Here is a 13946-nt window from a genome sequence, read left to right as displayed (position 1 = left end):
AAGATTCTGTTGAAGACATTCAAAATGTGTTTATTTATATCTGACAGAGGGTATAAATTTATTATTTATTTATAAAATGTATCCACACTACATCTCCATTTGATTTCAATACTTGTTGTTACTATTCCTATATACCCCATGAATATTTTCCATACAAACACATTTTCCCCGACCTTCTACAAACACATTTTCCTCGACCTTCCGAATAATAATGGCTTTTCCTCGCTTCTGTTTTTTTGTTTCGTTTTCCACTAGTGATCTCAGCGTCCACACGGTTGCGGGAGCTCGAGTCGCTCATCATCGACAATGTCACCTCGAACAACAACCTGAACAGCGCCGGCTTGTCGGCGGAAAAATTCCTCTCGATCGAAACCCTGCTCGATTGCCTGCTGGTGCTGTACGACGAGTGTTGTAATTCGTCCCTACGGCGGGAGAAAACCGTCTCCGATTTTATCGAGTTGATCAAATCGGTGGTGCAGTGCATCAAGCATTTGCGTCTCTCGCGGGAGGACTTCGAGGTGCTCAAGGTCATTGGCCGCGGGGCATTCGGCGAGGTATGCGTCGTCCGGATGAATCACACTAGTCAGATCTACGCGATGAAGATTTTGAACAAATGGGAAATGTTAAAGGTAAGTGGCAGATACGAAAATGAGGAGCGGTGGGGTTCAATTGACTTGGCTGGCTGCCGGTCGGCCGGCGCTCTTCGTATTAATCATCAATGTTTTGGTTTGCCTCCTCCCTTACAATCGCTTTCGTGTGTATCTTTTTGCAGCGTGCTGAAACCGCGTGCTTTCGTGAAGAACGCGATGTGCTGGTGTTTGGTGATCGAAGATGGATTACCAACTTGCACTATGCGTTTCAGGATGATATTAACCTGGTAAGTGTAAGGAGAAAAAGTGCGTAACGAACGAACGCAACATGATTGATGTTTGAGTTTTCGTGTGCTATGAAGTTCAGGTGGAAATGGGAAAAATATCTGTTGTATCATTATTGGGGAGAGGAAATGGAAATCTCGCTATGATACTTCATCATGAGGGATGACTTTGCATTTCTATTATCTCAATACAATCTATCTCCCGATTCCACTACTTCATCTCAATACTGAATCTGTTGTAACAATTTTTCCCCTATCGCAGTATCTGGTAATGGATTACTACTGCGGAGGCGATTTGCTAACGTTGCTGAGTAAATTCGAGGACCGCCTTCCAGAGGACATGGCTCGGTTTTACATTGCCGAAATGGTTCTGGCCATCAACAGCATCCACGAACTGAAGTACGTCCACCGTGATATCAAACCGGATAATATCGTCCTGGATGCAAGCGGTCATGTACGACTAGCGGACTTTGGGTCCTGTCTGAAGCTGGGTCCTCAGGGTACGGTGCAATCAAATGTAGCGGTGGGGACACCGGATTATATTTCGCCGGAAATCCTGCGTGCGATGGAGGATGGTCAGGGCAAGTATGGTCCTGAGTGTGACTGGTGGTCGTTAGGAGTTTGTATGTATGAAATGCTGTTTGGCGAAACGCCATTCTATGCGGAAAGTTTAGTGGAAACTTACGGGAAAATTATGAATCATAAAAACTGCTTCGACTTTCCCAACGACGACGAAGAGTTCCAAGTTAGTGATAATGCAAAGGATCTAATCAAAAGGTTGATTTGTTCACCGGACTACCGACTGGGGCAAAATGGGATAGAAGATTTCAAGACGCATCCATGGTTCGAAGGAATCGACTGGGATACGATACGAAACGGCCAGGCGCCGTACATACCTGAGGTTTCTAGTCCAACCGACACGTCCAACTTTGATGTGGACGATACGGACATAAAGTTGTCCGATGCGGTGCCTCCGACGACGAATCCAGCCTTCTCAGGGCATCATCTGCCTTTCATCGGGTTTACGTTCACCAAGGACAGCAGCATATCGGATGTAGGGAAACTGTCACGTGCCATTAGCAACTTAACCAATAGTCAATTACAACAATCGTTAGCTCCGCTCAAGTTAGATGGTAATCAACCACGTTCCGAAGAAAAACGCCTCAGTCCGGACAGCACCCGGAAGCTGCAGGACGAAATCAACATACTAACCAAGCGGAACTGCGAGTTGGAAAGTCAAATTAAAAGTTTCGAGCGGCAGGAATTCGCCGTCCGAAGCAGTGGAAACTCTGTGCTGGGAGATACGGTCGATGGCCAGTTAGATGCTAAGTTGAAGGAGTACGAGAAAATCAATCGCCAACTGCGGCAGGAAAAGGAGGACCTGATAAAGGAGCATGCAGACGCACTTGAAAGACTGAAACTACAAGATAAGGAACTAAAGGATGCTCTTGGCCAGCGGAAGCTGGCGATGGCTGAATACACCGAAGTAACCGACAAGCTATCGGATTTGAGGCAGCAAAAGCAGAAATTATCTCGTCAGGTACGTGACAAGGAGGAGGAAGTGGAAGTTGCTATGCAGAAGGTGGACACGTTGCGAAGCGAGTTGCGGAAAACGGACAAATCGCGACGGGAACTGGAAGCAAGAATGCAAGATATACTATCAGAAGTTACCAGAGAACGGCAGCTACGGGAGCGATCCGAGGACTACTGTCGGCAGCTGCAGGCCGAAAGAAGCAGAAGTTCATCCGATTTGGGTTCATCCTCATCCCTTGGAATCTCGTCGTCCGACTCGATTCGGTTAGAAATTGATCGATTGGAGGTGGAATACAGCGAAAAGATCAACCTGCAGCAGTCCCGATATAATGCGGAAATCTCCGCCCTCCGTGAACAGCTTACCGAGGCGGACAACCATCGGGAGATGCTGCAGATCGAACTGCAACAGGCTCGCGAAAAGCTGGATTCGACACGGCTTGAATCGCTCACCGACTCGGAGGAGACCATCATGGAGCTGCGGAAGCGACACGAGCGTGAGAAGAAGATCCTTCTGGATGATAATCGTAAGCTGAGCGCCGATAGAGAAATATTCAGCGAGCAGAATCGACGTCTGCAGAACGAACGACTGCAAATGGAAAGCGATTATGAGGAATTGAGGTAAGACTGTGTGATTAGGTCGCTAGGGTAGAAAATTTTATCATTCTTCCGTGGTTCCAGAAATAAACGCCAAGCATTCAGTCAGTGGGAACGGCAGATTTCGGAGATCATCCAGTGGGTATCGGATGAGAAGGACGCTCGAGGTTACCTGCAGGCCTTGGCAACCAAGATGACAGAGGAGCTCGAATTCCTGAAACACTCCGGTTCGCTCAACCACAATACCAGTGACAAGAATTGGCGCAATCGACGTTCGCAGAAGCTCGACAAGATGGAACTGCTCAACCTACAAAGCTCGCTGCAAAACGAAATCCAAGCCAAGGCACTAATCTCGGAGGAGTTGACACGGACCCGAACGGATTTGGTTGCCGCTCAAAAGTGAGTATCTCGCCAAAAATTGAAATACATCATTATAATCGAATTTTATTCTACTCTCCGACGTGTGCAGGGATCTTCGCGAGGCGCGCCAAATTTGCGAATCGATTGGCTGCGACATGAAGCGCAAAGACTGCCAAATCAAGGAACTCCAGCAGCGGTTGGAAACGAACGAAGGATGTGAGTATATTGATTTTGTTCATTTTGGCATCATTTTTTCTTATCGTACCCACCGACCAGTGTCGGTTTTTCTTCGCTCCATATTTTTTTCTGTCATCGTGATTTGATCGTTTTATTGTTTTTCTTGATTGATCTACGTGAAACGATTCGGAAAACTGTTTCAGGACGTGTTATTTTTAGATGGAGCGTTTTTTTTTTATTATAAAATTTAATGGTGCAATAGGAGCAAATTCAACGAATAATCGACTTTTTATTGCGGAGGAGGAAGCAGGGAAATCCGTTCGCGATGTTTCCGCCCCCGCATAACATGCTTTTCTCATCTGTCTGCTACCGAATTTCCATCGCCATCAACCAATCATCCGCATACGTCATGTGCTCTAGTGATATCGTTTGTTTGTTTTTTTCTCGGTCTAATACAAGGGAGTGCAAAGTCGAGGCTTTAGACTGGTTCAAAAATAATTCTAGCTATGGGGGATGCAAATCATGCCGCGTTTATTAAAGAGAAGAGATTTCTTGGGCAATTATATTTTCAAGAAAATTACATTCTGAAGAAATTTCGAGGACTGTTCGAATGAAAGTCTTACGACAATTCCAAGAATATTCTTAGGAGAGTACCAAGGGAAGTCAGGGAAGAATTTTGGAGTTTCTAAAATTATTCCGGAATAAAAACAATTAACAATTGGGATTTTATCGTAGGCTTTTAGCTCATACACTGCCGCTGCGTAGGGGGAATGCGTTAGAGCCTTAAGGCAAATATAAAATGGTCTTTTTATGCTCAAACTTCTACAGTTTCCATACAGTCAACTCTCCCTAACTGGAAATTCAAGATACTTCAACCACTTTTCCCACAAAAAATTCCAACATTTACCTGCGCAACTCGATTCTTCCATCAGTATTGTACGAGAGAGTGGACTGTGCAACATTTTAGTCAATTTGTGTCCTTGGTAATATGATCAATTTTCCACTAAATTCTTTTGCTTTTAAAATATCTAAATAAATTGTCCATGAAAAATGACTGCAGTAGCTTTAAATTCAGCAGATAGTCGTTTCTCTCAAATCTCCGGTTCTGCTGTCTTGCTTGAGAAGCTCCTTCAAACTGGCTCCGGAAGTTTATTCGATTTTTTTTTAAATATTCTTCAGACTTACCAGGAAGTTTTTTTCTGAGTTCACCTGAAGGTGCCTTCCGACAACTTTCGACAGTTTTTTTCTGATTTTACCAAGAATGATACAAATTTTCCCGGAAATATCTTCGTGGAAGCCAGCTCCATTTTGTTAAGGATGTTTCTTACTATTTCCACCAGAACTTCTCCTGTAGGTTTCTTTTGGCTTGCCATAGAAGTTCTTCCGGTTTTCTTCAGAAGCTTTATCCAACATCAATCGGCATGTTTTTTTATATCATCCAGAAGTTTCTTCTGGCTGCTACCAGAAGATTCTTGCTATTCATCCTGAACGTTCATTCTAACTTCCTCCAGGAGTTCTACCGACTTTCCCCGAAAGTGTCTTCTTACTTCCTTCTCAAGTTTCTCTAAACTTTCTCTGAAGTCTGACTTGTCTTAAAAGCACTTTTAATCATCCTGGTATCGGATGACAGATTCTTTCAGCTTTCCCCGGAAGTTCTTTTAAATATCTTGAAAAGTTTCCATAAATATCATCTTGATTTTTTTTACATAGATTTTTTTATATTACAATTTTTAATGATAGATTTACATAGATAACACTTACCGGGAATCGTTTCCTTGCCCTTATGTTCAGTAAAATGTTTATTTAGCTTTTGCTCAAGAAATTGAAATCCAAGATGGCGACTTCTGGTTTCAGAAAAAGTGGGACATACTGTCAAATACCCATCAATAGGTTATTTTAGAAATCCCAGTAACGATGTCCGACGCCATTTTAAATTCTAAGACGGCGGCTTTGGTTCAGAAAAAGTATGAAACTGTGAAATACCGATCAATGTGGATATTTTGGATTCAGGGTGACATCTAGAGGCCGAAAATCGATGGCCGACGCCATCTTCAAATTCAAGATGGCGGCTTCCGATTTCAGAAGAAGTCGCGTTTCACCTTTCAAATAGACTAATCTACATTGATCGATTTTCTTCATCGACTTTCTCTTTAGATAATAACTCGGCTTCAATAACATGGTCAGTTATTCTTATTGTCCAATACCCGATGGCTGCCATCTTGGATTCCAAAATGGCGTCGGACATGGATTTTCTTCACCTTCGCGTTGTCCCCGCTTCGAAAATACCCATATTGTAGGGTGTTTGAGACTTTTCCTGAGTCCGATGGCCGCCATCTTGAACTCCAGAATGACCTCGTTAATATAATTTTCAATTAATATAAAATAACAATTTATTACTACATATAATCCGGATGCCATCCCTATCGGCGGATATTGTGCGGATACCATCCGGATACTATATTTTGATGCTAGACGACGCGACGCGGGACAAGTCGAATGAGCTCCGAATTGAAGTGAAAGTGGAAAAAACGAAGGAGCAGTTTTTGAGTCATTCATTGCGTCAATTGAAACAAATCTTTGCTTCAAATGAAATGAACTGATGAACTTCACAAGTTCAAGCGATAGCCAAGTCATGTTTGACGGGAGGAACGTTTATCGTGACTCGATAACAAGAAACACAATGGCTTACACGAAATTAATATTTCTTGAAATGAAGCGATTCTTTTCTTTGTTCCGTAAAAGCAGAACCCTGATTATAAGTGATCATACCAGAGAGATTATCAAGTTTTTTTTTTGTTTTTTACGAAGCTTGTTAACAACTTCGAGAAAATTATAGGATGATTATATGAAAAGTTTTAACTTGAAATATAAGACATCAATAATGTATAACGAAAATGATAACTCGGCTCTGTAAAGTTTATTCGATTGAGCCTGTACAAATAAAGTAATTAATAATAATAAAAATATATATGAAAAGTTTAAAAAAAGTTTAAAATAAATCTTATGAAGATTCCCCGTGAGTAGGATTTATTTTCTTCTAAATATCGGAAGATATAAATCGGTTCTGTCATTCATACACAGTAAATGCGTTATAAAGAATCAATTGAAAAGAAAAAAACCTCTAACAATTTATTTTCGAACCAGTCTAACCGCTCCGCAGTGTTTTTTCTTTGGCCTATTCCCACGTGACGTCATCGAGGAACATGTTTCCCTCATCCACGCTAGTCCTTGTCCTATTATGTGATGTATTTTATGGTTTTCGTGGCTTAAATTTTTCTGCTCGGCATTTCTGTCGTATGTGTCACGTTGGTATGCTCACGTGGGGAACGCTCTTTAAATTTCGTCTCGATTGCTTTCGGGTTGCGAGCGAGCGAAAGCACAACAATCTCAACTTTTGCTACGTATTTAGTAGATTACCCTCAGGACTGTCGAGAGAAAGCAAATAAAAAAACTGGAAATAAACAAACTTACCCTCCAATGAACGATGCACTCCCTTGTAGCAACGGACTTTGCAGAGAAAAGCAATTTCCACCCCAGACCTTTCAAACTCTCACTGTATTTACAAAGTTGGTGATGGTTTTTCTTAAGCTAATAAAAAAAAATCAGTTGAAATCAACGCGTTCACGTAAAAACATAAAAAATCGCTTCGCTCAAGGCAAGTTCAGTTAGCATTAAAACATTTACCTGAAAATCAAATCAGCGACGAAAGAAAACAAACAACTACTCACAAAGTACCAAAAGCAGTGCACAAATAAGCAAAATAAAAACAATACAAAAATGCACATACACACACAAACGTGTTCAAGAAAAAGTATCGGAGAAATTAGAAGTTCGATAGCGTGTGTAGACCGGTGCTGTGCATGAATGGCATGCATACCGCGAGAAAGAAGATGAAAGGGGGAGAACCGAAAACTAATAAATTAATAATAACAGTGCGCCGCAGCAGCTCACAAATCAGCTCTAATCTCGAAGTGCGCGCCGCGCGGACAAACACACACACACTCAAACAGCGTAACGTGTTTGATAATTAAATCACTTATCGAAATTATGCTTCCCAACCGCGCCCGCCACGGCAATGCAATAATGACAGCGACGACGACGCTATGCGAGAGACATAGAGAAAAAATGGGAATTATTGTTTTTGTTTACGGCATTCTATTGTTGTTTCTCACGCATTTGTTTTTGTTTAGCTTTTGCAATGGAAAATAATGGAACTGATTGGATTGTGGCGTTTTGGAAAGTAGTGAAGTGAAATTTAAGTACCTTTCTCATAACTTTGCTTTATTTCCTGTGTTTCTTCTAGTCGTCCAATTAAGATTGGCATTGTATAGTATCGGGTTATATCATCATTCACGTCTAATTGGATCGATTAATCAAGGGGCCGCAGATGGCCTAGTCAGTAAAGGTACGGCATTACCAAGCGGCGGCGGGTTCGATCCCCGGTTTAGTCGACAGTGGTCCGGGATGGGAATTTAGCAAGACAAAAAGTTCTAGTGCATTTAGATTAAGTTTTAAAGGTGTAGTGTCTTCTGTAAACTTTTTCAGCTAAAAAAGCCCCTTCTTTTAAAATGAGAGGGGGTCCTCAAATTATTGTTATAGCAAATCTATTTATTTTTTTATTTTGAAAATATAAACACATTTGCTCCAACAAAGTTTTAGCTGAGATGATTTCATGGTACTTTGCTGAAGATTTTTTTTACCGTTCTCATTTTGGAGCAATTTTTCTCATTTGTGTATGCTCCCTAAGTGTATTTTCCAACCGATTCGAGTATGAATATGCTATTAAATCTGATTTTGAAAGTTGATGCACAGGTTAAAAGTGAGGCTACGGGACGCCACTTATGAGAACGGCTTGGAAATCCTCCAAATAATCTTTAAAGCATCCTTAAAACGTCAAAAATGGCCTCTAAATTTACAAAACGGCCTGAAAACCTTAGTTATAATCATGAAAACGACAAAAAGCCCTGACAACGTTATAAATGGCTTTTTAACTTATTCGATCCTCCTACACAAAATAGGCTGTCCAAAATCACTGTTTGAAAATAATCATATCGTTTCTTGAGCAATATTATAAAAACTTCAATTATTGAGACAAACTATAATCTGGGATATTAATGAAAGTGGCCTGGATCTCCAGAACCTCAGGAAATAATAAACCAGCACCATATCAAATAACGAATCTATATGTTGTACCAGTAAGATCAAAAAGATACATCTGGAGACATAAACAGGACAAATGTGGTAATAAAAGTTATCTAGATCATCTTGAAGATTCAATCTTGAAGCTCTATAGGCTCAAACAATCATATAATATGTCCCTAAGTAGTACACCATATCCCGATCGTATTTTTGATCCCCTGCAGCTTGGTTAAGCCCAAAAGAATTCTATAGACTATGTATATTGTTATGTTGACTAAATACTTCTGGTTCTACAAATCATCCTGAAGTTTAGATCTTCAAGTTCTACAGGCTTAACAGTGACTTGTAAAATGTACCAACAGATTGTTTTAACTCAACCTGCATCATAGAGCGCCGTTACATCTTGTGAGGCATATAACGGTGTTAACAAAATATGTTTCACTCTCCAAATTGTCCTGGAGTTCAGATCTTGACGTTTTTTCAGATTCAACGAGGTAATTTTTGAACCCAGAAAACTTTGTGGAGTCCCATTTCATAATGCGGGATATGTAGCTGTAATGACAGCATATTTTTGAGTCGCCAAGTTATCCTGAGGATTGTGTCTTGATGTTCTACAGGCTAAACAAAATGTTGATTGATGGCCAGATGTATTATGAGGCTCCGTGCGACTTCATCACATCACGAGAGATAAGAAGTTAACAAAATATGTTCCATTTTCCAAATTGCCCTGGAGTTCAGATCATGATGTTCTTCAGATTCAACGAGATGTTGTAGAATGTCTCGACTAAATTTGTGAACCCAGAAAGCTTCAAGAGCCCAATTACATCATGCAGAATATGTAGTTGTAATGAAAACATATTTTGGGGCCTCCAAGATATATTGAGGATTGGGTCTTGCCAATTCCACGATATTTTGTAGCTTTAGGAAACTCTTCGAGTGTTAGTAGTCTGTGTTGACAAAACTATGTCATACATGATGTAATAAGTTCTCACATTGCTCTACAAACTCGAATGGTCCGTTGGAACGTCATACAATACTTCGATGAGCCCTTAGAGGATCAAGATCTGACAGGAATCCTTCGAATAGTGCTGTGGGTTATATCGTTCAACCACCGCAAAAGTCTTGGCTTTCCTCCCTCCGATTAAGCCGATTTTATGTATGTGACTAGAGTTAATCATAAACTTGTCATCTGCAGAAAATCAGCTCATTTGGTTAGAAAACAGCCGAGAAATTACGGTGGGTGGACAGCACAACCCACCGCACTATTCGGGGGATTCCTGTATATTCAAGATTTTGTAACCTATTTTTTTAATGCTACTATATGTTTTGAATGATGTAATAAAATATTAAAAAATATTACATCATACAGCAAATCGATACAACGTGAAAAATTTCAGTGAGGCTGTAAGTAGAGCTTCTTGATATGAAATTGTGGCACTTTGGAGCACCTAAAATATTTTTAAAATACAGGTCCACGAAGCTACATGGATTCGTATAATAAATCAGGATATCGTTCAAGGCTTTGGTTGAGCCTGTAGAACTTCAAGTAAGCGTGATTACCTCGCACCCCAAAGGATCTGGGTTCAATCCCAGTCGGTGCCGCCGGGTTTTTCTGAGGTATAAAATCTCTGATCAAGCCTTCCTTCGGAAGAGAGGTAAAGCCGTTGGTACCCGGTCCCCATGAGTTGATGGGTCGATAGGTAGGGTGCAGGTGTGGTACAAAAGCTCTACAATTGCAAAAAAAAATAGTCGGAACATCATACAATATCTCGTTGAGTCTGTAGAATCTCTAAATCTGAACTCCATGATGATTTGACGAATCTTAGATATTTTTTAACACATCTATACGGCTCGGATTAGGCAATGAGGTCCCATATAGCTCCATGGATCCAAGAAATAATTCAGGACATCGTACAAGACTTTGGTTGAGCCTGTAGAACTTCAAGTTCTTAACTTCTGGATGGTTTGGAGGACTCGAGCTATTTTGTCATTTCAACTATGGTATATTCAACATGATGTAAGGGGGCTAGACGAGGCTCTACATATGCCAAAATAAGGTCTGAACATCGTTCAGTTGGTTGAGTCTATAGAACATCAAGATCTGAACTTCAGGATGATTAGGAGAATCTTAGATATTTTGTGAATACAAAAATTTATCTCCTTTGATGTAATGAGTTCTAATAAAGCTCTCAGGAGTCATACATTTAGTCAGGACATCGATAAAAAAATAATTGAGCTTTTTTTTTCTTTGATTTTTTTTTCCGTCGATCTTGTTTTCCGTGCTGAGCACCAATGCTACCGACGCTAGGGAGGCAGCTCACACACACCTAGAGCTTACCTATCGACCCATCAACTCATGAATCGGGGACCAACGGCTTTTCTTCCCTTCCGAAGGAAGGCGTGATCAGAGATGTTATGCCTCAGAACATCTCGGCGGCGCCGACTGGGATTGAACCAAGGCCTGATGGGGTGAGAGGCAATCACGCTTACCACAACACCGCCGGAGCCGCTGTTTTTTAATTCATATGGCGTGTTTCGGTTTTGTGAAGTTTTTTGGACACATAACTTGCGATAAGATCTCCTTTGTGTCTCTGTTGTTCTTTATCATTAAAGTAAGGTCTAAACTTTAGAAACATTTGGATGTCCTAGATCATCCCAAAAACATTTTTTTGTTTCAATGTGTTTATACTTTTATAGCTGAATTCTTCTAAAAAGCAGAAACAGCTCATTAAAATAAGCCTTAGAAAAAGACTCAATCGTCAACCTGGACTACAATTGCCCAAATAGTTTAAGAAACACCAAAAAGGCCAGTAAACTAGTCGCTTTTTACGCAGTTTTTTACGCGAATTTCGGAATTTACACAGTTTTTTACGTGGATTTTAGAATTTGAGCAAATGTGCCTTATAAATGTGGGTTCCCTGATTGCGAATCAGATGTAAGAATCCTTGTGGGCAGTGTTTTTTCAGCAATGCTGACATAGATTTCTTAAAATACACATTTGCGCCTCGCCTAAATCTAGGTAATTTCTGTAAAAAACGTTGGAAATTTTAGAATCTTTTCTTTCGTGATATTTTAAATAATTTGAATTAATAGTGATAGTGACAACAATTGTTGCAGTCATAAAATCGTTTGTTTGAAAGATGATATTATAAACTGTAGAACGCCAGTGAAATATAAGCAGTAAAAATACGTTTGCGTTGACAAAAAACTCATCAAAACAATCATTAGAGTTCCATGAGGAAATACTGTCAAGATTTCTCTTATACTAGTATACCGAACATTTTCTGAAGGACTGCTAAAAACGCTTGCCGTTTTGAGCAATTTCACACTAAAGATTAATTTTCCCCCCGATAACGGATAGCTCAAATGGAGCACAACTTTGATTATGGCAACAAGATGCAGATACATTTTACATAATCTTTGAAACAGTTATGAGTAAGTTATCTGAATTCCTGCGACCCTTCTAAGGACAGCCCACGACCCAGAAACGCTGCGATAAGCATTACATATTATCAAGTGATATACACTGTAGTGTGAGCGGACTATTAGGCGCCAGAGATTAGATTAAATCAATTTCAGAAACCTTATCAATTAACTTCAGATATCTCCAGAGGCCATGAAAGCTACTTTTGAAGAACTTATGTCTCAATTCTGTATGACTTATGAGTTAAGATTTAAAGTTAAAAAAACGAATTTCAAAGTCACACCGTAATATCATATTTTGAGTCATACCGAAGCCAACATATCTAGAAGACTGACAACTCATCCAATTTACCATACGACCGCTATGAGACAGGTGCAATCGCGCCATCTGGCGCTCAAAGGTAAATGCTTCGAACGAATTTGATAGCAAAGATTACATCCTCAGAATAATGGTTTGTATATTTGCTCATTTTTCTATGCGTTGCTTCCACCTTCGCCCAAGAGCAGCGCTACTGTATATGTCGCTTGGTTTCTGGCAAAGTTTCCAGTCTTTTTGATGTCTTCGATCATACCCAAATATCTATTGGATCATCTCTAAAGAGGTACAGTGACTGTTGCAAAATTTAAAATTTTCACTCCACAATGCTCAAACGGTCCCAAACCGGGTCCTGGTTAGCCTCCCAATATTTTAACTCATTTGGTAAGAAACTGTCTTGGCACATACCATTTGAAGTTTATATGGAAATTACTATGGGAAACCAAACTTTTTGTTCATTGTCTTCTAGCCATTTTCCATATTGCACTGTTTAAAATTTCTATTGCTAGAGGAATTTACGTATTCTCGGCAACCTAAGCAGCGACCTTAGTTCTATAGCCTTTTTCTCTAAGGAACGCACACATTTGCAGTATTGGTTTGTTTACAATCTTTTGCTGCCAGCTGCTCTAACAATTTCAGTCGAAAGAATTGTCAAAAACTGTTTTGAAACGCTTTGACAAAGCTCCAATCTTCTCTAGTGAGAGCGAATATTGTCGGCAACCAGTTTTTCTTCGGCAACCGTTCCATTTGAACTGCATGTAAATCTGCTGTTCTATTATCGGCAACTCGAAATCAGCTACAATTTGTAGTGCGTGTGTTGCATTCAAGAAAACCTTGCTAGATTGCTTTTTCTCAGTGGTAAAAATATAGTCAAATTGAAGCTGAAAGCATAAAGAATCGTTTGCATGCATTCAGCGAAGTGTTTTCGTAAGAAAATCCAGTGAAAATAGTGTTTCAATTTGTGTTGCCGAAAATAGTCTGTCATGCCGAAGCCGTCATTTCCCCTATCTATCAGTATGTGAAATCTTCTCAGCTACAAACTTGCAAAAGGTTGTATTTCAGCCAAACATCAATTAAAATAGTTATTAATTGTTTAAGATATTGATAATCTTATGGTATGATCAAGCAGCTGTTTTGTATGCAACACTGTATTCTGCGGTGCGACATAGTGGCCATAATTTTTCTGCTCTATTTGATGCGCTAGAAATACCAATGTGCTGAACAGTTGATTGAGCATAATCGTAGGACATCACTGACTTGAATCATTAGTAACATTTGCTCCTTACATTTGATCGAAAAGTGGTCTTGAACAAAGTTGTAGCTGAGAAAATTTCCTACGAGCACAACTATTATTTTTTTAAAGCAAAGCAGTATGGTGAATTGTTAGATATATATGAACAACAAATTTGTTTTTGCCATAGTTAGCGTTAAGAGGGGCATAGTGAGCATCCCGTGCACCAGCTTGGACTTCCGGCCGTTCGGAACAAATTGGTTGGTAGTATGATCAATATCATAATGATATTGAACCTA

At 40.1% G+C, this 13946-nt stretch overlaps 1 protein-coding gene across 4 annotated transcripts in view; it reads left to right on the top strand.

Moving 5' to 3' along the window:
- Nucleotides 1–13946, top strand: part of gek (serine/threonine-protein kinase gek) — a 162478-nt gene that overhangs the window by 101466 nt on the left and 47066 nt on the right. For all 4 annotated transcript variants that reach the window (XM_065235686.1, XM_065235685.1, XM_065235684.1 and 1 more), the window contains exons 4-8: nucleotides 256–629; nucleotides 773–877; nucleotides 1137–3025; nucleotides 3086–3400; nucleotides 3471–3577. In XM_065235686.1, the coding sequence (XP_065091758.1) occupies nucleotides 256–629; nucleotides 773–877; nucleotides 1137–3025; nucleotides 3086–3400; nucleotides 3471–3577 (2790 nt within the window). The remainder of the gene's footprint in view (nucleotides 1–255; nucleotides 630–772; nucleotides 878–1136; nucleotides 3026–3085; nucleotides 3401–3470; nucleotides 3578–13946) is intronic.

The sequence above is a fragment of the Ochlerotatus camptorhynchus genome, unplaced genomic scaffold (assembly GCF_037179485.1).
Source record: "Ochlerotatus camptorhynchus isolate MF236.1 unplaced genomic scaffold, CSIRO-AGI_Acam_v1.1 ptg000503l, whole genome shotgun sequence".
NCBI classification, from domain to species: Eukaryota; Metazoa; Arthropoda; class Insecta; order Diptera; family Culicidae; genus Ochlerotatus; species Ochlerotatus camptorhynchus.
Note: the sequence above shows the minus strand (reverse complement) of the source record. Positions and strands in the feature narration are given on the sequence as shown.